This window comes from Aspergillus luchuensis, chromosome 1, assembly GCF_016861625.1.
Source record: "Aspergillus luchuensis IFO 4308 DNA, chromosome 1, nearly complete sequence".
Taxonomy (NCBI): domain Eukaryota; kingdom Fungi; phylum Ascomycota; class Eurotiomycetes; order Eurotiales; family Aspergillaceae; genus Aspergillus; species Aspergillus luchuensis.
The window spans coordinates 3,351,326-3,374,477 of record NC_054849.1 but is presented as its reverse complement, the minus strand read 5'-3'; the positions used below and the strand labels follow the sequence as shown (position 1 = coordinate 3,374,477).

The following is a 23,152-nucleotide window of genomic DNA, read 5'->3' as shown; positions in this document are numbered from 1 at the left end:
GACTCTTTTTGACTTCTCCTTGTGGACTGACTGGCTATATTTAGCTGTCACTCTGGATCCGGTGGGGAGTGTATAGCGGATGGAAGACGAAGCACACAGAAAGAATTTTTCGTCCTCTCCGAATCCGTTGTTTCCTCTCGTTGCTCTTATATGGTACTTCTGCGTAAGTACTGCGGTGTTCTACTAGTGTTCGGGAGTCTCTTCTATGTCCAGGCGGGGTACCCATCGCGATAAGGTAGCCATTAGTGGCCGCGTCCAGCTTGTGCAGAGACCGGAACGATAAAAGCCCTTCCCATTGCCCCTCAAATCCTCATTTGGCTTTCCTTGAGATTCCGATATTTTATTTTTCCCTTAACCGACCGAACCACGCTTATCGGGTGAAGGAACACCACCATGCTCTCAACCATTCGTCGCATGCGAATGACATGTCGTCGTCTTGGCTTGGCTGGATCTCTGCTACGCGGGGCTCTTGAGGTCTGATCATCACTGCCGACCAGCCCAGTTTGTCACCTCAAATCGGGCAGCCATCGTCAACACGGAGCGTCAGCTGTAAAACACCCCAGCTCCACATCTGCTGGTCTAGACAGTGCCTTGGTGGCCGGACTCAAGGGGAACCAACCAATACTTAACGTACAGGCTTACACATGGACTGTTTCTCCATCCAGAGCCCAGTGCTTTTCTGCAGTGCCCGCCCCCCCTTAGTTGGATCTGTGCGGCAGGATCACCCGCCGTTAGATCCAATGAGTGAGCCCTATCGCAGTGCGGAAGCAGTGATTCGGAACTGGACGCCAGGGAGGCAGTTAACCTTGGCTAGCAAACAAGGAAATGCCGACCCGGATCAATTTTATGGCTTTCTGTCTTTTCGGGATGGCCTATATTATGTGACGGCATAAATGCCTCGAGTAGTAGTTTTACTTTTTTTTCCCCCCTTTAACCAGCCTGTAATCGAGAGAGAGGCAAAAGAGGAGAAGGGGAGGAACTAGGCAGCAAGAAGAAACGGCGAAGCCGATAGTGGCCTGCTCGAGTGGCTACCGCCATGAGGCGAAGCAAAGCCGTGATGGACAGAAATAGATGAGACAATTCTCTGGGGCGAAACAAAAATATTCCATTCATATTTCGGCAGTCCCACACGGCAGCAGAGGTTTAAACAAAGGTCTACTATAATGTCATCAGTGATTGCAACGTTCGAATCAGTCTATGATGCTAGTAACTGGGGATGGAGTCCATAATAGTGGGGCAATGTCACAGACTGACTGACAACCACAGCGCAGATTATTTTTACTAGTGCACACCAATTATCCGGAGAACAACTTATTGGAAACTGGCAGATAATTGGTTTGGTACAGACTGGTGAATAATGCATTCTGCATTTGTAGAAAACAACAGAAGTTGACACGTTCTCGATCGTCCTGTGGATCAAACTTCTTCATCCATTAGCAAATATTTATACATCCGACGTTGAGATTGGATGTTACTAACTCGATGACGGATGGGGATTCCCACCCACTCGTTCCAGGGATCGTCCCCCTTTTCGGCTTTACCGCAACACATCATTTGAACTGAATATTCTGGATCTAGGGCTCCATAATCTGATAGGGGCACACATCCATATTTCAGTGTCTCGACCATAGCGGTGAGTCTGGACTAGTATCAACAGAGCAAAAAGGATCGTCCATTCTCTCCCCTCAAGGTCAAGTCCTCTTAGCTGACGTTTCTCTTTCGAATGTCTAGAATTATCCAGGTGAAGATTGTAATTTCCCATATTGCGTACACGTTTACGGAGTATCACAAGTCCAATTGTCTGTTCAATCTGGCCTGTTGCCTTTCTGTGCTTCCCTGGCCCCGTAGATACTTTCCTACATGCGGGGCAGGCGTTGTGTCCCCTCCGAAGCCTGTACAATGATGTATCTACTCTACCCAACAACTGCACGTTTCACGGGTCATTCATACGAATCGAAATAAGTCGACTAACTCTACGGGAGTAGAGTGATACTCTCACAATGCGATCGTCGCCCCTGCCTTGATTTAAACCGAATCATTCGAATTAAAGGCCTATCACACGTTCTCCTCCATCTTGTTAATCACCGTCACATGCGAGATTACCGCATCAAGGATGATAGGAGTAGATATCCTACTTGCACGCGGACACCCTTCAATCCCCCTTATCTCTTATTATCAAATATGGAGAGTCTTATAACGTAGCTACTCCCATTATTCAAGGTTTCTACACCGCAACTTCCTGCAACTTAAAACCATGATCGAGTCAAGGACAAGAAGTTCATTAGCGTTGAAGGCTGATTAGAACCCACGGACTCGAAAGAGGGGTAAGCATATAGATAAAGCTTACTCCGTGTGTATTGTACATGTCTCTCTACCAAACTATTAGGAAGGTAGATGGAAAGGCTTACTGTATGTTTACCATAAGGGTAAAGTTATGGTATTGAGGTATACTAAGTACTAAGTCTCATAGTTGTGTAGCAGGTAATTCGACCATCTTGTCCCACCTCTGAAAGCTACAAGATTAATTCTTAGGAGAACATAGAGGGAAATCGCTAGCAAGTTCCACTATATCTGCTCGGCATTGTAAAAAATGTATACGACCATAATGAATGTCCAACATGCGCTCCTCACTTATAACTTCGTTTGCGGCGGGCACCTTCCCCTTCGGGAAACATCAAACATCCATGATCATTTCCTTCCCCTGCTCCGCTTCTGCATTCTTCTTCTTCTGCCTTCGTATCTAGCACCAGATGAAATAACAACAATAAGTCACTTCTTCAAAGCTTAAGAAATTGTTTCTTTGCGTATTCGATATCATGCACCCTTAATCATTGCTAGCAAGCACCCCAGATCAGAATGCAGTCAGCATCGTTGCGTTTGTAGCCCATCAGGACACATCTTCTGCGTGCGGAATATTCCTCGAAAAAGAAAGCATAGTAGCCGTTCAGTGCGAGTGCCAGTACTAGTAGCATTAGTAGGTGCTGATCTTTTAAGACTACTCCTAGTGGCCATTACCCCTCACGTCATCTTATCACCTCCTCAATTCTCTCACATCGTCATACCTGCGCATACGAAGAAAGATTCGACGGTCTTTCATGACAAAATCAAATACAGAATGGCCTTGTTCGAGGAGCTCAGCCCCTCCTCTGTGGTTACTATAACTCTAACTTTATTGCTTGCCTATCTAATAGGCTGCGCAGTGTATCGCCTGTACCTTAGCCCCATCGCGTCTTTCCCAGGCCCCCCGTTGGCAGCTGTGACTTGGTTGTAAGTTCTGAATTCTAGTTGTCGAAGTCGGCCCTGCGAAGGTAGGAGGGAACGATGAAGCTGACTGCGCGTTTCAGCTATGAGTTCTATTACGATGCAATATGTGGTGGCCGGTATATCTTCAAAGTCAAGGATATGCATAAGCGATACGTGAGTAGGATGCCCTCGTTGTGGATAAAACCCCATATATAGTGACACTACAATGTATAGGGGCCCATTGTTCGCATCAACCCCGAAGAGCTTCATATCGAGACTTCGGCCTTTTATGATGAGCTGTATGCACCCGGCGGCAAGAAGAAGAGAAATTTGAATCCTCAGTTCAAACATCAATTTGGGGCGCCCGACAGTGCTTTGTCTACTATAGAACATGATTTACATCGCATGCGTCGTTCCGCATTGAGCCCATTCTTCTCAAAAGCAAGTGTACGTCGTTTGCAGCCTGTCATATGGGAAAAGGTCGACAAACTCCTTAAACGTCTAGATGGATTGAAAAATACGGGTCATCCAGTCCGCATGGATATTGCCTACGCTGCGTTCACCAATGGTATGTAAAATGGTGAAGATAATAAACCTCCATTCATCCAATATACTCACAGATGTAGACGTCATCATGCAGTACAGTTTCAGCCACTCGCGCGAGAGGTTGCAAAAGAATGACTTTGGTGAACCTGCTCAGGAGGCCGTTCTTGCTATGAGCAAAGTTGTACATTGGATGAAGCACTATCACTGGCTCATTAATATGGGACAGCTTATTCCGCCATGGATTGTATCGTGGATTAGTCCAACGTGAGTATGATCAATGTTGTGTTCCTGCATGTGTATAGACACATCAAAAACTGGAGCTAATCTGCAATGCATGAAAGAGTTGCAAATGTGCTTGAGGATGAACGGGTACTACAATAGACAGCTTTCATCAAATCCTGAATAGTGTTGCTAATGAGCCGCAGTCCTTCACCCGCGATAATGTGGTCCAGGTGCACCAGATCATGAACGATAAAGATACAGGGGCCGGAAAGCAGCCGAAAACCATTTTTCATGATCTGCTAGCAAATCCGAATCTTCCAGTCTCAGAAAAGAGTGTCGAACGGCTTGGCCAGGAAGCCAAGATACTCGTGGCCGGCGGAACTGAGACCACATCTTGGACACTATCGGTCATCACATACTATCTGCTGAGCCAACCGGATACTCTATCCCGTCTTCGTACCGAACTAATCGCCTCCATCCCCGATCCTACGGCACACGTCGGTATCGAGGTCTTGGAACACCTTCCCTACCTTACTGCCGTAATTCAGGAAGGTCTGCGGCTATCCTATGGCGCTGTTGCCCGGCTAGCACGTGTATCCCCAAATGAAGCAGTGATCTTTCACGACGACAAGCGTGGAAAGGACTGGGTAATTCCTCCGGGGACACCCATGAGCATGAATGCTGTTTTTGTGCATCATGATCCCGCCATCTTTCCAGAGCCAAGCAAGTTTCGTCCGGAACGGTGGATCGAGGCCGAAAAGGAGGGTAAAAGGCTGAATGGGTATCTTGTGTCCTTCACAAAGGGCTCCAGGTCATGTTTGGGCATCAATCTGGCCTATGCAGAACTCTATATTTGCGTCTCCAGGATGTTTAGGCTATTTCACGGTGCGGATGATGAGACAGGTGCGAAAGGTGGGAGGTTGGAACTGTTTGAAACGTCCAACAAGGATGTTGAGTTTGCCACTGATATGTTCATTCCTGCTACCAGGAAGGGAAGTAAAGGCGTTAGGTTGCTTGTTAAGGGTGATTAACGATCATTACACACTGGGTACTGATGATGATTGGATGAAGACAGACGCAGCAGAGTGTATACTACCATGCTCTATTCAATACATCCAGCTTCCAGTACATAATTTAGCAACTTGCTAGATCCCCCTCGAACCCAATAACAAATAAGAGCTGTCCCCCTCTCACCACATTGGATCTTGAAGTTGACCAATATCTTTTCTTCATCTCAACCCTACCATTAAAGGAGAGGTTGTTTACAAATCATCTCTTACAAGCAACTAATATTGAGAATCACACATCAACCCCCAAAGCAGACTAGACTAACCTATCTGTCTCCCAAAGTAGCACTTCCATCATCTCATCTGTCTGATGCATATACAAACCGTAACACAAACCATACAACACATTTCCACCTGCCTCATTATGAGATATCTAATTCAGTACTAACATGTGTAGCACACCCACTACCACACTACTACCTACTTACTTCCTTATTCAAGGATGTTCCAGCAGCCAGTAAACAAGTATCTTCCCTCTGATTAAAACACAATTGTATCCACCATACCTACATACAGGAGTAGGAGAACCCAAAACGTAAAGTCGCCACAGTTCCCACTTGCAGATGACCATCATGGGCGCAGCGCAGACAAGGGAGTTCAGCTGCGATGGGAAGGACATGTTGAATGATGTCCTCCGTGCCAAATGGGCGTCTTGCATGTAATGATAATGATAATAATAATAATAATAATAATACTTTGTTTTGAGTATCTGCTGTATCTCGTGGATGTCGCGTGCCATTTGGCACGGACGTTTCGGGCTGGTTTGGAATTTGGATAGTAGTACTACTGTACGATGTGGTTGGTTGGGTGCGTTCCTTGAGGTATTTTACTTATCCGTGGGGTTATTAAGTAGTTACAGTAAATACTACTAATGCGGTCGCTGCTTCCTTTTGTTTGTTGTTGGAGATTTGGGTGTGATCCGGTATGGTGTGCATGGTGCATAATTCGGGGATGAGATTGATAGTTGGTTTAATTTACTAGTAGCTGACTTTGCCCCCCGGTATGCATATTGATTACTTTACAGTTCGTCTTTGATACTACGTATGATATGTTTGTAGCCGTGTGATTAGAGTTGGTGTAGATGTAATAGTGGGTATCTTGGGCATAGAAACATGAACACGCCGGTGCAACATAATAGCAACCACTCCTTTTTTCCAGGTCAGACCTGGAATGGAAGAGGGAAATCATTTATCGACATCCATCGGATCGCCCGCGGTAGCCGCAACGGGTGTGGGTGTGGGTGTGGGTGTTGATGCGGACGCGGGTGCGGCTGCAGCTGAAGGGCCGGATGTAGATGGAGCAGGTGCCTCCGCGGCGGAAGTCTTTGCTTCGTTCTCTTTCTCTTTTTCTGTCTTGTCACTATTAGTGGTGGTGACCTCATTGCTAGCGGCTTTGTCGTCCTTTCCGCTCTCTTTAGTTTCTTCTTTTGCTTCAGGACCGCCGAGGAACCGCGCTGGTACTCCTCGCGCAGCGACTCCGACAGGTCCAACGTAGCATCCCAGCATGGGACTCCAGCTGTACTTTTGTGCCACCGTGTGTCGGATTTCGTTGTAAGCATGTGAGTTTGCGAAGGGCAGGGAGGTTTCGGGATCCCGATAGCGCGAGGGTAGTGATGTAATAACGCAGAGGGATGAAGAAATTTCTGTTTTGCGGTGTTAGCATGTCCAATGTGTTCGTGCATGCAGTGGGGGAATAGGTGCATTGCATACTGGTTAGCCTAGGAGGTTTTTTGGCGTTGAAGTAGATACTGAACTCGCGGCTTTGGGCGGTCTTGTCATCAAAGTTCTCCAACACCGTAAGGGTTCGTCCTGTTTGCTCGACAACCTGAGGTACCTCTGGAACTTGCGGTTGTGGGGTTTCCCCATTCGCAACAGCTGGCTGGTCTGTATGCACCTCCGGAGCCTCTTGGCCCGGTTGTGCTGGATTGGGCGTCTCCTTCTGCGCGTTAATCTGCGAAGGGGCGGCATTTGCATCTGGTACTGTGGTAGGGGATAGCTCCTGCTGCACCGTGGCAGGTTCAGACACAGGTTCAGCGGCTGTGGTTGGTTCAGGAGCTGTTTCCTTCGATGCATCATCGGGCTTTGCGGCCGCAGTTGGTGGATCTTGGTCAGGCTGCTTTTCGGAGTCTAACGTAGGCTTCTCGCCAGACTCCTGCGACGTAGGCTGTTGAGCTTCGGCTGCGTGTACAGCGTCGTCTTTTTGTTGTACATCTGGCTTATCATCAGACTTGCTCTCCTCCGGGGCTGCATCTGGAGCCTTGGTCTCGGTGGCTTCCTCTTTCTTTTCATCTTCAATTTTTGATGAACCAGAGTCTGGTGCTGCTTCTGTAGCCGACTCGTCGTTAACTGCATTTGTGGCAGGCTGCACGGGATCAGCAGCAGCAGCCGGAGTAGAATCAGCAGCAGGAGCCTCTGTGTTCACATGAGAGGGGGTGGGTTCCTCCATTGGTGTATCGGTGGGTTCCTCCATTGGCGTATCGGCGGGTGCTTCCTTTGGCGTAGCAGTGGGTGCCTCCACTGGTGTATCAGCGGGTTTCTCTTGGGGTATTGCGCCATTGGTCTGAGTGGGCTCAGAGCTTGTTTGCTGCTGTTCAGGGTCTTTGTTCGGCTTTGCAGGTTCTGCATCGCCGGGTGTTTGTGGTAGCGCAGAACCCTCAGTCTGGGTGGGAGGAGGGGCTGTTTGCGACGTGGCAGAACCAGCAACAGTAGAGTCCTCGGTCGGTTTTTGCTCTATCACATTTTTGTTTTCTTTGTCCGTCTTCTTGCTTTTCTTGCGTGTAGTGTCCTCCTTCTCAGGTTTTGCCGTAACGTCAACTTTGCCAATGCGCGTTAAGCGACCATTAACCCAGGTTGCTATGCCACTCCAGTACGACATGACCGGGCCTTCAAGGCGGCGGTTCTGAAGGGCTTCAATTTTGGCACGCCTCTCTTCAGCCTTCCTTTTTTCCATTTCCTCCCATCGATTTAGACTCTTGCTGTTATGCCTCTCCACCCTTTCAGCTTCTGCAAGACGCTCGGCTTGCGTCATCTCCTTCGGTTTGAACTGGGCCTTCCTTTTAGCTGCTTCCTCCATGGTGGCGATGAGACGGATGCGCTTTTCTTCGCTGTCCTTCAGGCGTGCATGCGTAAGTTCCTTGTTCTGCATAGTCTGGCGACGAGAGGATGATCGCGTGGGCCCTTCCTCCGGCGTAGGGATCCATGAAATACGTTCCGATTTCTTTTTGGGGCGAGGAGCGGGCACTGCAGACACAGCAGTAGGATCGATTTTGACCTTCTTGCTGGCTATCTTGAATCGAAGGTCTTCTCGAGCTCTCTTTTTCTTCTTTTCTTGTCGCTCCTCCTTCTGTATCTGTTGCTCCCCCTCCATGTCGTCAGCTCGAGACTCGGGTCCTTGATCATCCTCATCATCGGACGAAGACTCGAAGCGCATATCATCCTCTTCGCCCCCTTCTTCCTCCACATCCATCGCAAACTCGTTGTCATCCTCCACTTCCTCGAACAAGAGCGCAAGGTCATCGTCTGCGGCGGCATCCAGGAGGGCTGACATATGAAGGCCGGCTGTGCTTCGCTTCGCACGCCCCTGAATGAGGGACTCGACTGGCGCCTCCTCCACTGAGGAGGGGCTTTCATGATCATCTGCCATTGTTCGTGGGGACAGTTGTTGATTCAAAGTCGGCAAGTAAGGAACATTAATCGTTTATCGGAAGCCGACCGTAAAATCACGATAAAACGCGAGTCCGGTCGGGCGCGTATGAGATCGGCCAAGCGTGATACTTTGTGGTAAAATTGTTCATTTATTTCATTCTAAAAGAATAATGTAAGACAGTTAATCTTCAAATACCACTAATGTGTGGAGAGCAAAAAGGGAGCGAAAAGGGAGTTGAGCCCAAATTATTGGAGACTTAATTGTTGCACCGGAGCTCTGGCAAGGCGGTGCCGGAAATCATTGCAGATACAGCGGAGGGCAGTGGCGGGTGATAAATTGATGCCTCAGGTGTGTATTTGAGGTCACGTGGTTTGTATATGAGATCAATGGGATTCAGAACCCAGATGTCACCCCAATAATTGACACGGAATACTTCCAATTCACGTAGCAGGAAACTTTGTATGGGCTTAGAAATCCAAACTACCTGATACGATATAGCATGAGGGACATCCCGAGTCTTCCGGACAGGGACCGCAAGCATCCAACCCGACCCGAGAATACTCTGGGTCAGGTACCGCGTTGCACAAGTTCCTGTAAGTAACAGTAGCTGCAGGAATATAGGCTTGAAATAAGAAATGTGAAAACCATATCCATAGTAGCCAGTGGTCTGGCCCCCGCATAACTAACTGTCTTACCGCCATGATTGATTAGCTTGCTGTATGTCATGACGGATCCTCAAGGGATGTGGCACGGTTTACTCAAGAAGTACTCCGTCGTACAGACTACAGGCAGCGTTCCTGCATAAGAGTTCCGCCCATGACTTCACATCTTGAAAGATTCCACTTGAAATATCCATCCCTTCACAACAGAATGTCTTCATCCCTTGCGTTATGGCTTTCATTGAAACCACGAGAGGGATTTGACATATTTGCTCCAGGTTTAGTATCTACTGTCGTACTCCGTAGTACCCGATATATATTCCGTAATCATGACAGATGTGGCTCCGTTAAGTTCGAGTATAAGTAAAGCTGACAGCAGAATTCATGGGATTGAAAGAAACCGGCTGTGGAGTGTTCAATCGAACAGCTTTTCCAGCTATGCGCCGATCCATTTAACATCATGAAAAGGCAGGTCATCCGACGGGCATACTTACTCATTGCCACCATCGAGGGGGGAAAGAAAAGAGGTGATCAATGTCAAAACACATGACGGACGGTGGAATGCGGGGTCTTAGGACGTTTCAGAGTGCCAATCACCCAGAACTGAGTCGCATCCCTCCCCCGTTTCAGCTTCGACAAGGATGTCGAAAAGGCCATTGGTACGCCTTTCATTGCCGTATGCGTGAAGGTTTGATCCGGATTGGGTGTAGACAGAAGTGCTGCAATAATGTATATGGATTCACCTTGGTTTCAAATTGTAGTCTACTTTATCGCTCTGCACTGTGACCTTAGTCCCGAATAAACTGTCATTTACAGTGACCCCCAGGAGTGAAACTGAATTATTGAACATTCCAAAACCAAGAAAGTAGTCTTGTAAGGCTGTCGGTCATTTAACTGTTGATGCTATCCAGAAGCATCGACTCCACCCGGGCCTGATCTCTTTCCGCTTTTAGAATTGTACACCCTTTAGTGAGCGAAATTAGGTGGGAACTCTACTCAGTATTCGGTGAGAGCAAGACCATAAGATAATATTATTACTGAGCAATATGTACATCTACGTGATCTATAAGACAAAATATTGAACGATGTAGTAAGCACTATGGAAGTATACCGACAATTATCAATTATCGCTGACAAGAGACTATTGCGAAGAGAGCCGATCATGGAATTGTGGAAGGCTGAGGGTGGAAAATGCGCTATTTAGGAGCTTCTCGAAAATCGGAATTAGGAGGGGGATCGATCGATGAACCGAACGAACAGGCCTGACCCTCTCTATTTTCCCCCGGGGGTTCGAGCAAAAGCAGCAGGAAATAATGGTTGATCGCCAGCTGGGCAGTGGGCACGAGCACACCAAGGGATGAAGATGGGGATGAAGGATGAACAGGGAAGGATCCTTCACCAATGTAAGAATCAAGAAAAGACCATCAGAGTCAGAAAATTAAGACAATTTCTCTATTTTTTAATTTCATGCACTTTACAGGCACACTTCTCGAGTAATAAAAAAAATAAGTAGGGAATGGGTGAACCCGACCGGCCAACCAGACGAGTGGATATGACATGCCCCCCCGGGATCCGGCAAACCTGAGCTCCCCAACTGAGTAAACTAACCGCCTTCCTCCTTCTCTCTACTCGAAGTCTCTTTTCCACCTTTTACCTTTTCCCTCCGCGCCGGTGCAGCAGCTCTACTCTCTTCCTTCTTCACCAAACATCCACCGCCATCTATTCTTCCTTCTTACGCTTCCTCCTTTCATGCACCCCTTTCCTGTCTTACTCTCCCATTTACCTCCCCTTCCCTTTTTCCCCCCCAATCTCTTCTCTTTTGAGTAATCCTTCAATTCAGTATCCCTTTTAGTATCGTCCCATCGTCGGTCTTTTCCATTCTTGTATCTTTTTCTGGCTTCTGCCCGAAGCCGCGCAATTTATTCCAGCCACCCTAAAAGAGTCCAGCGACCCTTTTCGGCTTCCCTTCCACCCACCACCACCACCCCCGTACATCACGACCTCCGCGTTCCTTTCTTTCGCTCTTCCCACCCCCTCGCTCGACATTTTTCCCATTCAATCTCCTCGTGTCCTTGCGGTCATTTCGAGCGGGTCCTTGCGGGTTAGCGATATTTTTGAACACTCGGGACCTAATCATTGCGGTGGATCGTGGCAATCGAATCTGGCCACTAGTCCAAAGATTATCTTTACTACCCAGGGTGACAAAGCTGACTGGGCCTTACGCTTAACGGACAACTATTGACAACCACTTCATCGATCTCGCTGTCTCTCCTGTTTCCTGAGCATCCGTGCTCGTTCAAGCTTACGTATTCTTTCGGACCCAGTCCTCCGTCAACCCCGCCACGAGCACATCCACACACCGGCTGGACGCACAGAACGCTGGCTTCCTCGAGCGTCGAACTTTACGTTCATTGATCAATCGTTTCAGCCTTGATTGCTCCGGTGCTCCCCATTGGCATCGGCTCTCAATCTTCGACGTTTGGTTCTCAACACACTGAACTGACACATGACCCTCGCGAGACAATCCTCCGATTGAGCAGCATCTTTACCGATTCGACAACTGCATATCATTACTTGTATTCATACACAAGGTGTCCGGTGTCCGCCTTCGTTAGAGGTGGAGGGAAATAATTCATAATGCTCCCTGTTTCACGACCGGATGGTCATATGAACCTCAATTATATTCCGACCACTCAACCAATGTCGGGAACTAGCACAGGGCGTAGCTCTCCCAGTGATCTCTCTGGATCTGCTGCCATCAAGTCGCCGTTCGGCCCATCGAATGGTCTGAATGGAGCCGCAGGCGCAATTGGCGGCGCGAGGCTAGGGGCTGGATCCCCTTCTCATGAACTTGGGGCTCGCTTGTACTCTAAACGGTAAGCACCCTAGTTATCTCGATGCGCTTATTTCGTTTCTTGCAGACTAATGCCTGTCATTTTTCCCACATTAGAGCGCGAGAGATCCAGGCAGAGGAAGGCGTTTCGCCCAGTATCTGGGGCCCGCCGACTAGCGGTCATTCCACCCCTCTTCGTGAGAACATCCCGGAGTCTCCAAGCCAAGAAGGATTTCCAGATCTGGTGCCTACATCCAGCGGCTCCATCAATAGCCCTGGCCGGAGAGCAAGAGCTGGGACTGTTCCTTCCAGATTTTCGCCCGTCGGTGCATTGAATGAGGTGAATCTTCAACAACCATATATGCCTCAAACCTCCCGCCCTACGCCGTCAACTAGCCCTTTCCGCCCATCCGGCGTTTCCGGTATCGACACAGGCGCAAAGACCGCAACTGCCCCTGGTGGGAGCAGCGCGGGGTCCCTTTCGCGTCTCCGAGCAGGCTCTATGCCCCAGAGAGCAAACTTTTTGGGTTCTTCTGGCCCATTTGGACCGTCCTTGTTCTCTACTAGCTGGGCAACCGGACGTGAGCGCGCGACAACACTGACAAGCATTCGCTCTTCTGAAGGACCTGCCTCTCCCAGCCAGTCGTCATTCTCAAGGGACGGGCTTGCAGATACCGATGTGAAAACGCTAGACTACTTGGGCTTGGCGGAGACACCGCAACAGGCACGAGCTACGCTTGTGCGGCCTGATGTTAATATGCTCCTTCAACAGCAGCAGCAACAGCAACAGCAGCAGCAGCAACAGCAGTCCTCTTTGCCCCCTTTGCTGGCGGAACTGGCCATGATGAAGAATAACAGCCGTATCCGATCGTATTCGGTGAACGCGAAAGAGAAGTACGCTGATGACGAGGACCTGGAGTATGAGAGCCGCTACTCGCAACTTCCCTCTGGCACCGTTACTCCTTCTGCGGCTGCAACAGCAGCCCAGTTGGCCGCAACCCAGGCTCAGATTCATCAGCACAACCTTGCTGTACAGGCATTCGCCAACCACGCATCTGCCAGCCGACCTCGTGCCAGGACGGCTGGAATCTTGGAGGCCCCTCCCCAGCGCTCGTCAATCCGCAATTACCTCGCTACTCCTTCGCGTCTCGAGAACAGCTTTAGCGCTGCTGACCTCAACATCGCGGAAGGCGGAGAATATGATGAGCTGTCGGAAGCTGTTCAGCTCATGCATCTTGGTGGAAGTGGTGCGCCTAACGTGGGAATGCGGCAAACGGGAGACTTGGCAGACGAGAACAATCAGGATGGCCCTACTCGTGCTCTCTGGATTGGCAGTATTCCTGTCTCCACCACAGTCACGTCTTTGGAGGCGATCTTCAGCCTGTACGGCAAAATCGAGTCTACTCGCGTTCTGACCCACAAGAACTGTGGCTTTGTTAACTATGAGCGCATTGAGAGTGCCATTCAGGCCAAGTCACTTCTCAACGGAAAGGAGATCTTCCCTGGCGCTGGCCCTGTCCGGATCGGATATGCTAAAGTACCTGGCACCTCTGCTTCTGGCACGCCCGGTGTCAATGGAGCCCAGTCTTCTCCGACTCCTGATCCGAGCATGAACGGACCTGATGGTATTGTGAGACCGGAGAGCGGCACCAGCATTCCGCATATACCTTCTCTTCCCGAGCTGCAGCCGGAAATGGCACAAATCGTCACCGAGTTCGGGGCCACGGAAGACGATGCTCACAATATCAGCGCTAGCATCCATCGCGCAATTGCCTTTGATGCATTTGAAGATGAGATTCCCCCGATCGCCGAGCCCAGCCAAACTAGGATGTTCGACGCACCGCGACTCCGTGATATCCGCAAGAGGATCGATAATGGAGCTTGCTCAGTCCAGGAGATTGAGGAAACCGCCGTTGCGATGCTGCCGGAAATCGCAGAGCTCGCCTCGGATTATCTCGGAAACACTGTCGTCCAGAAGCTCTTCGAGTTTTGCTCGGAATCCACCAAGGAGCAGATGCTCGGACCCATTGCTCCTCACCTTGCTGAAATTGGTGTCCACAAGAACGGAACCTGGGCCGCACAGAAGATCATTGATGTGGCCAAGACTCCGAACCAGATGCAGATGATTGTTGATGCTCTGAGGCCATACACCGTTCCGTTATTCCTTGACCAGTACGGCAACTATGTTCTCCAGTGCTGCCTGCGTTTTGGCGCCCCATTCAATGATTTCATCTTCGAGACGATGCTCAGTCGGATGTGGGAGATCGCCCAGGGCCGCTTCGGTGCTCGGGCCATGCGAGCATGCCTTGAAAGCCACCACGCCTCGAAGGACCAGCAACGCATGCTTGCCTCAGCCATTGCTCTCCACAGCGTACAGCTTGCGACGAATGCCAACGGGGCTCTGTTGCTGACATGGTTCTTGGATACCTGCACTTTCCCCCGCCGTCGCACCGTGCTTGCACCGCGCCTGGTCCCTCATCTCGTGCACCTGTGCACCCACAAGGTCGCCTACCTGACCGTCTTGAAGGTGATCAACCAGCGCAACGAGCCAGATGCCCGTGAGATAGTGTTGAAGGCTCTCTTTTTCAGCCCGGGCGACGAGGTATTGGAGAAGATCTTGAGCGACCAGACATCGGGCGCGACACTGATCTTCAAGGTTCTTACCACACCATTCTTTGATGAGTCTATGCGCGCCGAGGTGGTGAAGAACGTCTCCAAGGTCCTCACTAAGCTGAAGGCAACTCCCAGTCAAGGCTACAAGCGCTTGATGGACGAAGTTGGCTTGTCATCTCGGGGAGGTGCTCGCGACAATCACCATGGACGTGATCATGTTTCCAACTCGGACAAGCAACAGCATCGCCCAACCTCCCGGCAGGCGGCGTCAAACTACGGCTCCCAGCAGTCCATGGAGCGTCAATATGGTGCGCAGTTTCCTACCATGCTAGGCCCAGGTCTGGATGCGACCAGGCCCGTTGCATCCGAGCAGCAGCCCAACCCCGCTCCTTTTGACCCATACAGTATCAATGGAATGAACAGCATTGGTTCTGCTGGTGGTCTCAGTCCTCTTAACGGGGTTGGTGGAGTTGGCGTTAATGGTACCGGCTTCGGCCAGGAGCCCTTGGCGCCTCTGACCCAGCAACAACTGCAGTATCAGGCCTACCTGGCTGCACAGTCCCGGGGCCTCTCTCCCTCGGGACTATACCCAAGCCTCGGAAATTCCAGCTTTGGATACCCGGCTGGAGCACCTTCGGCTGACAGTCTTCGGGCTCTGCAGACCCCGGGAGTGCCCTTGGCTGGCGGTCCTGGCCAGATGAACTCCAACCCTATGATGAACCAACCGACTTTTGCCCCCCAGCAATTCAGCCCTGTTACGAACTCCGCTCAGATGTATCAGTATCCTACTCAGTTCTATTCCCAAGCGCAGCCAGCTCAGACACAGTCTGCGGGTGGACGACGTGGCCGTGTGAGTCATCCCCAGCATATGTGAGAGCCTACGGCTTGCCTGGGCGACCGACGCTAATGCGGATTGATCTCCAGCATTGAGGCTTTTTTATAACTCTTTAATTCGCCATTGACTTCAACCTGATGTATAAAGTTTTGCCCTTACCCTTTTTTCGATTTCCGGGATACAGAGAGTAGTATGGCTATAACGAAATGACCCTTGTCACACCTAGACCGACGCTGGATCGTCTTGGAAACGGAGGAAGGAGGAACGAGATGAGAAAAAAGTGTTGTGAATTTTTGTCCATTTGAGAGCATAGTGGTGTTGCCTTTGTCATGTCAATAAGCATTTAAGTGATTTCTGCCCCTTGTGGGCTTGGTTATATGTTTTTCTTTGCTATTATTCTGTTGGATATGAGAACAGATGGTATTGTTTATTCTTATTATTCGGTTACTCAAGGAGTGGATGGTCTAGCCAAGCGGATGCAACCGATGGCCTGCGTTTGCATGATGATGAGTCCGGCTGTCTTAGCCACTGAGCTGTGCTCCACTGGTTGTGGCTGGAATCACACATTACAAGCTTACAGCGAGAGACTAGTTACAGGGGTAATCAATGTTTTAAGCCATGGGTATATTGCAATGATTGTTGTAGCTATCGATAGAAAGCCGCCAGTGTCCTTAGCATACAGTCCAATACCACAAACACTAAAACTCACCTTCCATCAATTTCATTTTCCCTCTCCCAACCTTCGAACCGTCACAATGCCACCCTAAGTCAGAACACACCTCATTTCAAAGCAATCCCTCGGTCTGACCCGGTCTGATCATGGCCATCAAGTCTCCAATACTTTATGAAAACCCCAGTGCCACCGCCTTTGTGATGGATATTCCCAGCTCCATCGCGCAGGCACAAACGCTTCCAGGACAGACGCCTCCGCCATCACGACCCCATCTAGCCTCTTCTACGCTGGGATCCTACCATGGAGAAAGAACTCTTTTATCTTCCGACCCCCTGAGGGAACCTTATCCAACCTTAACAGAGCCCAAGACCGAGGCCGCGCGGGCAAGGGTTCTAGAGAGAATCCCGCTTGCCGAGAGGCAATATCACTGCGAGATCATCGAGCCGCTGGTGGTTGAGAAGCTGGCGGAGCTCAAAGGAGCACTTGAAAATAAATTTGAGTGGTGCCTGCCTCGCAGTCTCATAGATCACGATGCACCAGACAGTCCGGAAGATCCAGCTCAGGGTGAACAGATCCAATTACTGGGGAAGAAGAGGAAACGGCAACGCAACACTACTACCACATGTTCATGTTCATGTCTAAATCCAGAGTCTGGCTCTATCCACACTAATAGATCTCCTACTCGCAACGATCCTCCATTGATCCTAGCACCTGGAGAAAACACCTTCGCATCCATCTCAGAGCTTTCCAACAACCTGGTGAAAAACACCTCCATCGAGCCAGCTACAGTGAAGATACGCTGTCAATCAACATCAACTACAGAAGCATCAAATAATGATAGCACAAACTACAACTACCATTCATTTCACATCCCCCCATCATCTCACTTCCTCCGCTGCACCATCCCCATCTCCGAACCTATCCACAAGTCATCATCACAGCCATTACTCCCCGGCCTACCACACGACCAGAAATTCGATCTAATCCTCCTCGACCCACCGTGGACGAACCGCTCCGTGCGGCGCAGTGGGCATTACCAAACGCAGTTCTATAAAGGATGGAATTTGCTCACGGAACGTATATGTGGTATCTTACGGGGGTATCTACAGTACGATGTCTCTGATAGAGGAGACGGCGCTCAGTTACATGAACACAACAAGGGCCCTGTTGCAGCCATCTGGATCACTAATTCCGCGAAGGCGCGGAAAACAGCCTATGAGGCTATTCGGGGTGCTGGGCTTGAGGTCTGTGAGGAGTGGGTTTGGTGCAAGGTCACGATGGATGGGAGGCCGATTGTGGAGGTGGGTGGGTTGTGGAGGAAGCCGTATGAGGTTCTTGTTATAGGAAAGGTGCCCAGTTCTTGTGGGGATGGGGGTAATGGGGGTATTGTGAGGAGGGTTATTGCTGCTGTTCCGGATGTGCATTCTCGGAAGCCGAATTTGAAGGAATTGTTTGAGAGGATGTTCTTTAGCTCTGGTGATACAGGGGGTTGTGTGCCGTATGCTGCTTTGGAGGTCTTTGCACGGAATCTGACCGCTGGGTGGTGGGCTTGTGGGGATGATGTTTTGAAGTTCAATTCTGAGGAATGGTGGGTTGATAGAGAAGATAATGACATGTGAATGTGAGCTTGATATACTCATACAACAACCATCCCCAATATCATCTACCATATGGTAACTGGGTATACAACAACCACATCAACTTTACACAACTTAATCAAAAACCTCCCCCAAACTAACCAGACTAAACCTCAAATCCCCCTCTCCACTCCCACTCCCCTTCTCCACCTCCAAAAACCTCCTAACCCCCAACTGCAACGCCCTCTCACTCAACGCATCCTCCTCCTCCCCAAGCACCCCCCTAACCAGCGGTCCCTTCCTCCGCCCATCCAACTCCCAAAGCGTGCCATCCTCCCCCTTCACAAACGCCACGAAATGCAAATCCACCGAGTCCTCCGCCGCCGGCGCATCCGTATCTCCCAGTTTCGCCGCATCCGCATGCGCACTCTCCAGGGCCTTACTCTCATACAGCAGATCCGCGCGCTGGATCGGCCCCAGTCCCTCTGCTTCCTTCAGCAGGTTATCTAGGTCCGAGCCGGGGGTGATGTGCTTCCGCGGCGTGCCGTTCGATACGGCGTGCAGGAGCCCGATGAGTCCGCACGCGTTGCGGATCGTTTGCTTGAACCACATCACGGGTTCGTTGGCCCCGGAGCCGGTGTATTCGGGGAGGGGCGCGTCTTCGGTACGTCGGGTTGCTTCGTAGGCTGCTGAGACGGGGAAGACGAGGAGGAGGGCGTAAGACGGGCGGGGGATGAAGGCGAGGAGGTCTGGGCTGTCGATTGACCAGACGTCTGTGAAGCCTAGGGTTGGGGAGAGGCCGAGTTGGCGGACGAGGTGGGTCATTACTTCGGGGTTGTTTTCTGGGTATATTGGGTTAGCTGGGGTGGGTGGGTGTGGTGTGGTGGTGTTTGAAGGGGGGTAATACCGAGGGGCACGAAGGCCTTGTTAGTTTGAGGGGCGTCTGCTGTGTCGGTCATCTTGAGGGTGTGGTGGATTGGATGTAGTGGTGAGGTTTGTTGTTGAGAAGAGGAAATGTTGACTGTGTGTGAGGGGTGAAGGAGAAGTGTAGGAAAGTTTGCGATGGATGGCGGCGCCGTGAGGCGTTGACGTCGTTGGTGTTGCGGGGTCGATCGAGGGAAAGTTAGTTCCGCTCCGATATAGTAAGTAGTTTATAGATTAGATCTACGTCAACAATGGAAGTATGTGCTTGCTTACAGCGCTACTTAAATATATGCTTGGTTTAATGGAGTTTACAAAAAGAGTAATTGTTGTAGCATCGTAACTCATCACTTTCTAGAGTCTAGTATACTCTATCAATTCGGCAGCGGCTTCTCGCCCCGCTTCAAAGGCCCAAATACATTCGACCAAAGTTCACTAGCTTCACCCAGGAAATAAGTCAAGCTGACATCCGCCATTCCAGCCTCTTCGTCTCCATCCAGTGTCTCTAGTTGGGAGATGATGTTCTCCAGCCCGAACGCCTTTCCTGTCGCCTGAGTTGCACCCGCCTCGAGCATGACATTGACGACATGTACATGGAAATGATAGTACGTCGGCTGATCTATACAGCACATCCACATCAGTAATCAGATACCACAAAAGCCAAAGCACAAGAAAGGAAACTTACAATGCACATAAAGCTTCAACTGATCCGTCTCCAACTGGGGATACACCCTAACCGTCTCCTCCAACAGCCTCTCCCTCAGATACTTCAGCCAAGGAATATGCTTCTTCTTCAGATCCCTCAAGGACCAGATATCCCTCCTCATGACTAGTGCCAACAAATGCAACGACCCCATCGTCTTCCGATCCCAATTCAAATCCGGCAACACCAAGAACCCTCCCTCCTCAGTTCCATCAGGTCCCTTCTCCCGAAGAATCACATCCTCTTGCTCCGTGCGGCCCTCAAGAATATTAAATACCCAGTTCAGTCGTCCTTCCTCACGCTTCGCGCTCATATACGGACGGATAGAGTCCCGGTAGATCTCCGGTGTCTCGGTGACCATGCGCACAACCTGCTCCGAGTATTTCTTGATGTGTGACTCCGTGCAGGGCCAGATAAGGTTGATCTTGAGGTCCGGGGGTTGTTGGCTTCCTGGTGCGGAGTGCGAAGAGGCTAGGTACCAACGGTAGATGTCGTTGTCGCCAAGGTTGTTGACGTCGGTGATGGCGGCGTGGAAGGCCTGGAGGGCTTCAGGAGTTTCGGTTGCAAAGGCGGCGCGTTCAGCGATTAGGATGCCTTGCTGGTTGTCGATGGTACCCAGGATAGCGATGCGGCGGCCACTTTGGTCTTTGGGGGTTGGGTTAGTTATGTTGCTTGGAATGGTCTTGTCTGGATGTGCAGGGAGGGGTGATGGAGGGGCTGGCTGGCTGGTGGTAGGGTTGCTTGCCTTGTTTGAGAAGTCTGCTCACTTCGAATTTCGAGATGAGCGCCTCCGGCGAGACCTTCGCATCGTTAGTGGACATTGTGAGGGGCCTGTTGAAGATCAGGGGTGTCTATAGAAGTTGTTGTAGAGCGTTGACCCTACCCCAGATATTTGTTCTGACGGCAGAATCTTGAGGGCGGTCAGGCTTATCTATATGGATTCTCTATCGGATTGATCGTGGTATTGGCTTGGCTCTAGCAGCTATCTAAATGGTTGTGGTTACAGAACTTCTTCCGTTGGGTATCTCTGGTCATGCGCAGCTAGCCTGCTGCTCCATTTCCTGTCCTTGAATCGTAGCCTTCCGGCGAGATCGCAGTCTGCATAAAGCGACTCGGAGCTTGGACGTCCCTTCCACCTATGGCCTGCCGCTAGTGTCCCGGCTCTAGCATAGTCCTTTTCCGTATATGGCTTATTGCAGTAGATAGGTGGTGTAACTTCGTGTATGGCGATAGGGACGCATCGAATAGGGGACTTTGCGCATGTGTTGACAGGTTTGGTTAAGGAACTCATCCAGCCCGCTGCTACGAGTATGTAGCCCTCGTTTTGAATGAGATTGTTCATCGTAAGCCTTCCCTCAAGTAGACGATTGCTTTTGACTGTCAGGAGTGGTATGCATCTACCCTGCATTAGCCGGAGGACAACTCATTTGAGAAAATCGACCTACCACTTCAGCCAGCTTAATCCACTCCTCCACTCCCTTAACGAAAGTCTCATCTGCCGCAGGCACAAACTCATGTCCCCAAACCACATATTCGTCAAAGGTGCCTTGCTTCTCAAGGATCTTCACGGGCTCTTCTGGTGTGACTTCCTCGACCTCGACGTCGGCGCTCGTACGGGTAGCAGGCATCGTACGGTCTGTGGGGGTTGCAATGACACCTAAATCAATAAGATTAATGGACTGTCAAAATTTGATGTCCTGAAGTAGATCTCACCCTCGTAGCCTTCAGGGATTGCGACTCGGCGACCCCTTAGCTTGCGGCCGCGGAAGTAGGCTGTCTGCAGGTTCTGATCTGTGATCTATGAGCATTTGTTGAGAATTGCCGGGCGCAAAGCAGTCCGTCTATACCTTTCTCATCAGTGGTAGGCTTCCAGTAGCGACCTAGCGTATCAACGGGGCCATCGTGGTGGATGCGACAGGGCAGAATGTTCGGAGTGAATTTATCGGTTGATGTCTCGTTGGAAGAGTTCTGGGCGGGTTGGATGGCGAACATCTTGAAGTGTGTCAAGCGGAATTCGTGTGTGATGCAGTCTGAGCAATGTAAAATTCGAAGACCTGCGTAGTTCGTTCTGTTGAATAGACAATTGTGCTATAGATGTTCGGAATGATGTCGGCAAGGATGAATTGAGCAAACGCGACGCGTAGTTCGCGAAAAGAGCGGTCCATTCCGCGGTCCGCTTTAGTACCAACCGGCGGGGGCCATTGATTGCGGCATGTCCTTAGTTGATAGACCAGTGTTAGGAGACACATTTCTACAGGTTCAGTAGTTTGGTATAATGCTTGTCTATATTCTATTTACTAATCTTCTCTATGGATAACCTTCAACTTCATGAACTTGGGGTATATCGAACAGAACCAGCCATTGCATCCAAATCACCTCTTGCGGGTCTTCTTCTTCTTCTTTTTCTTCTTCTTCTGATCATCGTCTTGGTCTTTCTTTTCGACCACTACTCGCACAGGCCACTTCTTAAGATGTTCCCGCTCAAAAGTATCCTTGTCCCGCCGGTACAGGAGCATCGTAGCCCTAGCATCCTCCACACTGGAATGCGCGCCATCCTGGATTTCCAACCCAAGGAACTCCGAAGCCAACATCTTCAACCTAGGGGAGCCACCGCCCGCAATCTTTCTGTATGGGGCATGTTTGCTCGTGTCTCTGATGTCGCGCTTGGGGTGGCTGAGAAGAAGAGCGTCCAAGTCATTACTGACCGCATGTCCCACGAGTATTCGCCCGTCGAGGATATTGATAACGTCTTTCTGCACTTGTTCGAGTGTTCGCGCCTCCACCATATGCTTCGGAAGGATACCGCTGACATGCGTCCGCCAGTCCGTAACCATCTCTTTGGGTCTCACGTAGGAGTCGTATATTTGTTCACCGTTGAAGTTGACGATACTAACTCGCGCGAGAGCGGAATCGTGATCGGGATTGGGGCCAACGCCCACCATTTCGCAATCCATCGCAACATATTTTCCTAGCTCCGCGCTGATATCAAGTTAGTAGTTATTCAGAGTCAGAACGTTCGCAAAATCGGAAACAAATGTGTACTCACGTAGGTGAACGGCCTTCATTAATCTTCGGCTTTGATTCCGCAACAGTGACCGTAGAATTCCTCCGAGACGTCGACTTCTTTGTAGGCTGCTCAGCGCCGTTCTCGCCGCCATCAGTACCGCTTGTGGACATTCTTTTTCTCTTGGCCGAGACCGATTTGCGCTCAGGTTTTTGTTGTCCGTCGACGGTTTCTCTTTTCCGCTTCTTTACCACCACACCATTCTCCGTCTCGCGATCTGAGGGTTTCCGTTTGGTGGTGGAGACGCTTTCCTTTTTCAGCGTCCCCTGGAGTTTCTTCCAATTGCTGGAGAGGTTTTTCAAGTCCATTCCAGTGATGAGCCTCCAACTATTGCATGGTGAAGGGATCTGAGAATCCAAGAGGGGCCGGAGAAAAAAGATGGGCGTTGCGGAGACTGGCCCGGCAACTTTCCAAAAGCAACCTTAACGGTCCGCGCTAAATTTTCGGACGGGCCCACCTGCAAGTCTCGAACGCTGCGAAGTAGATATTGCTGGTCAACATGCACAGTATATTCTACGGACTATTTTACAGTGTATATATATAGAACTACG

The 23,152-nt window shown here is 50.2% G+C and overlaps 8 protein-coding genes across 8 annotated transcripts; 3 read left to right on the top strand and 5 right to left on the bottom strand.

The window, feature by feature from the left end:
- Positions 1–3,115: 3,115 nt before the first annotated feature.
- Positions 3,116–5,042, top strand: AKAW2_11179A (cytochrome P450; the record flags this gene model as incomplete). The annotated part of the gene is made up of 6 exons (XM_041682777.1): positions 3,116–3,267; positions 3,345–3,417; positions 3,478–3,811; positions 3,870–4,053; positions 4,131–4,158; positions 4,215–5,042. The coding sequence occupies 6 exons, from the start codon at positions 3,116–3,118 to the stop codon at positions 5,040–5,042; spliced, it is 1,599 nt and encodes a 532-aa protein (XP_041537899.1).
- A 1,220-nt stretch (positions 5,043–6,262) lies between these two features.
- On the bottom strand, positions 6,263–8,720 carry AKAW2_11178S (putative signal transducer; the record flags this gene model as incomplete). Its single annotated transcript, XM_041682766.1, has 2 exons — positions 6,263–6,720; positions 6,788–8,720. The coding sequence occupies 2 exons, from the start codon at positions 8,718–8,720 to the stop codon at positions 6,263–6,265; spliced, it is 2,391 nt and encodes a 796-aa protein (XP_041537898.1).
- A 3,299-nt stretch (positions 8,721–12,019) lies between these two features.
- AKAW2_11177A (putative RNA binding protein Jsn1) lies at positions 12,020–15,702 on the top strand (the record flags this gene model as incomplete). Its single annotated transcript, XM_041682755.1, has 2 exons — positions 12,020–12,258; positions 12,333–15,702. 2 exons carry the CDS (start codon positions 12,020–12,022, stop codon positions 15,700–15,702), a joined length of 3,609 nt encoding a protein of 1,202 aa, XP_041537897.1.
- A 780-nt stretch (positions 15,703–16,482) lies between these two features.
- Positions 16,483–17,955, top strand: AKAW2_11175A (MT-A70 family; the record flags this gene model as incomplete). Its single annotated transcript, XM_041682744.1, has 1 exon — positions 16,483–17,955. One exon carries the CDS (start codon positions 16,483–16,485, stop codon positions 17,953–17,955), a length of 1,473 nt encoding a protein of 490 aa, XP_041537896.1.
- Positions 17,956–18,048: 93 nt separating this feature from the next.
- Positions 18,049–18,872, bottom strand: AKAW2_11176S (ubiquitin carboxyl-terminal hydrolase; the record flags this gene model as incomplete). The annotated part of the gene is made up of 2 exons (XM_041682733.1): positions 18,049–18,755; positions 18,821–18,872. The coding sequence occupies 2 exons, from the start codon at positions 18,870–18,872 to the stop codon at positions 18,049–18,051; spliced, it is 759 nt and encodes a 252-aa protein (XP_041537895.1).
- Positions 18,873–19,208: 336 nt separating this feature from the next.
- Positions 19,209–20,358, bottom strand: AKAW2_11174S (putative mRNA decapping hydrolase; the record flags this gene model as incomplete). Its single annotated transcript, XM_041682722.1, has 3 exons — positions 19,209–19,453; positions 19,520–20,182; positions 20,283–20,358. 3 exons carry the CDS (start codon positions 20,356–20,358, stop codon positions 19,209–19,211), a joined length of 984 nt encoding a protein of 327 aa, XP_041537894.1.
- Positions 20,359–20,892: 534 nt separating this feature from the next.
- On the bottom strand, positions 20,893–21,529 carry AKAW2_11173S (ribonuclease H2 subunit C; the record flags this gene model as incomplete). The annotated part of the gene is made up of 4 exons (XM_041682711.1): positions 20,893–20,934; positions 20,983–21,194; positions 21,251–21,328; positions 21,385–21,529. The coding sequence occupies 4 exons, from the start codon at positions 21,527–21,529 to the stop codon at positions 20,893–20,895; spliced, it is 477 nt and encodes a 158-aa protein (XP_041537893.1).
- Positions 21,530–21,909: 380 nt separating this feature from the next.
- rex4 (putative 3'-5' exonuclease) lies at positions 21,910–22,909 on the bottom strand (the record flags this gene model as incomplete). Its single annotated transcript, XM_041682700.1, has 2 exons — positions 21,910–22,516; positions 22,584–22,909. The coding sequence occupies 2 exons, from the start codon at positions 22,907–22,909 to the stop codon at positions 21,910–21,912; spliced, it is 933 nt and encodes a 310-aa protein (XP_041537892.1).
- Positions 22,910–23,152: the final 243 nt, after the last annotated feature.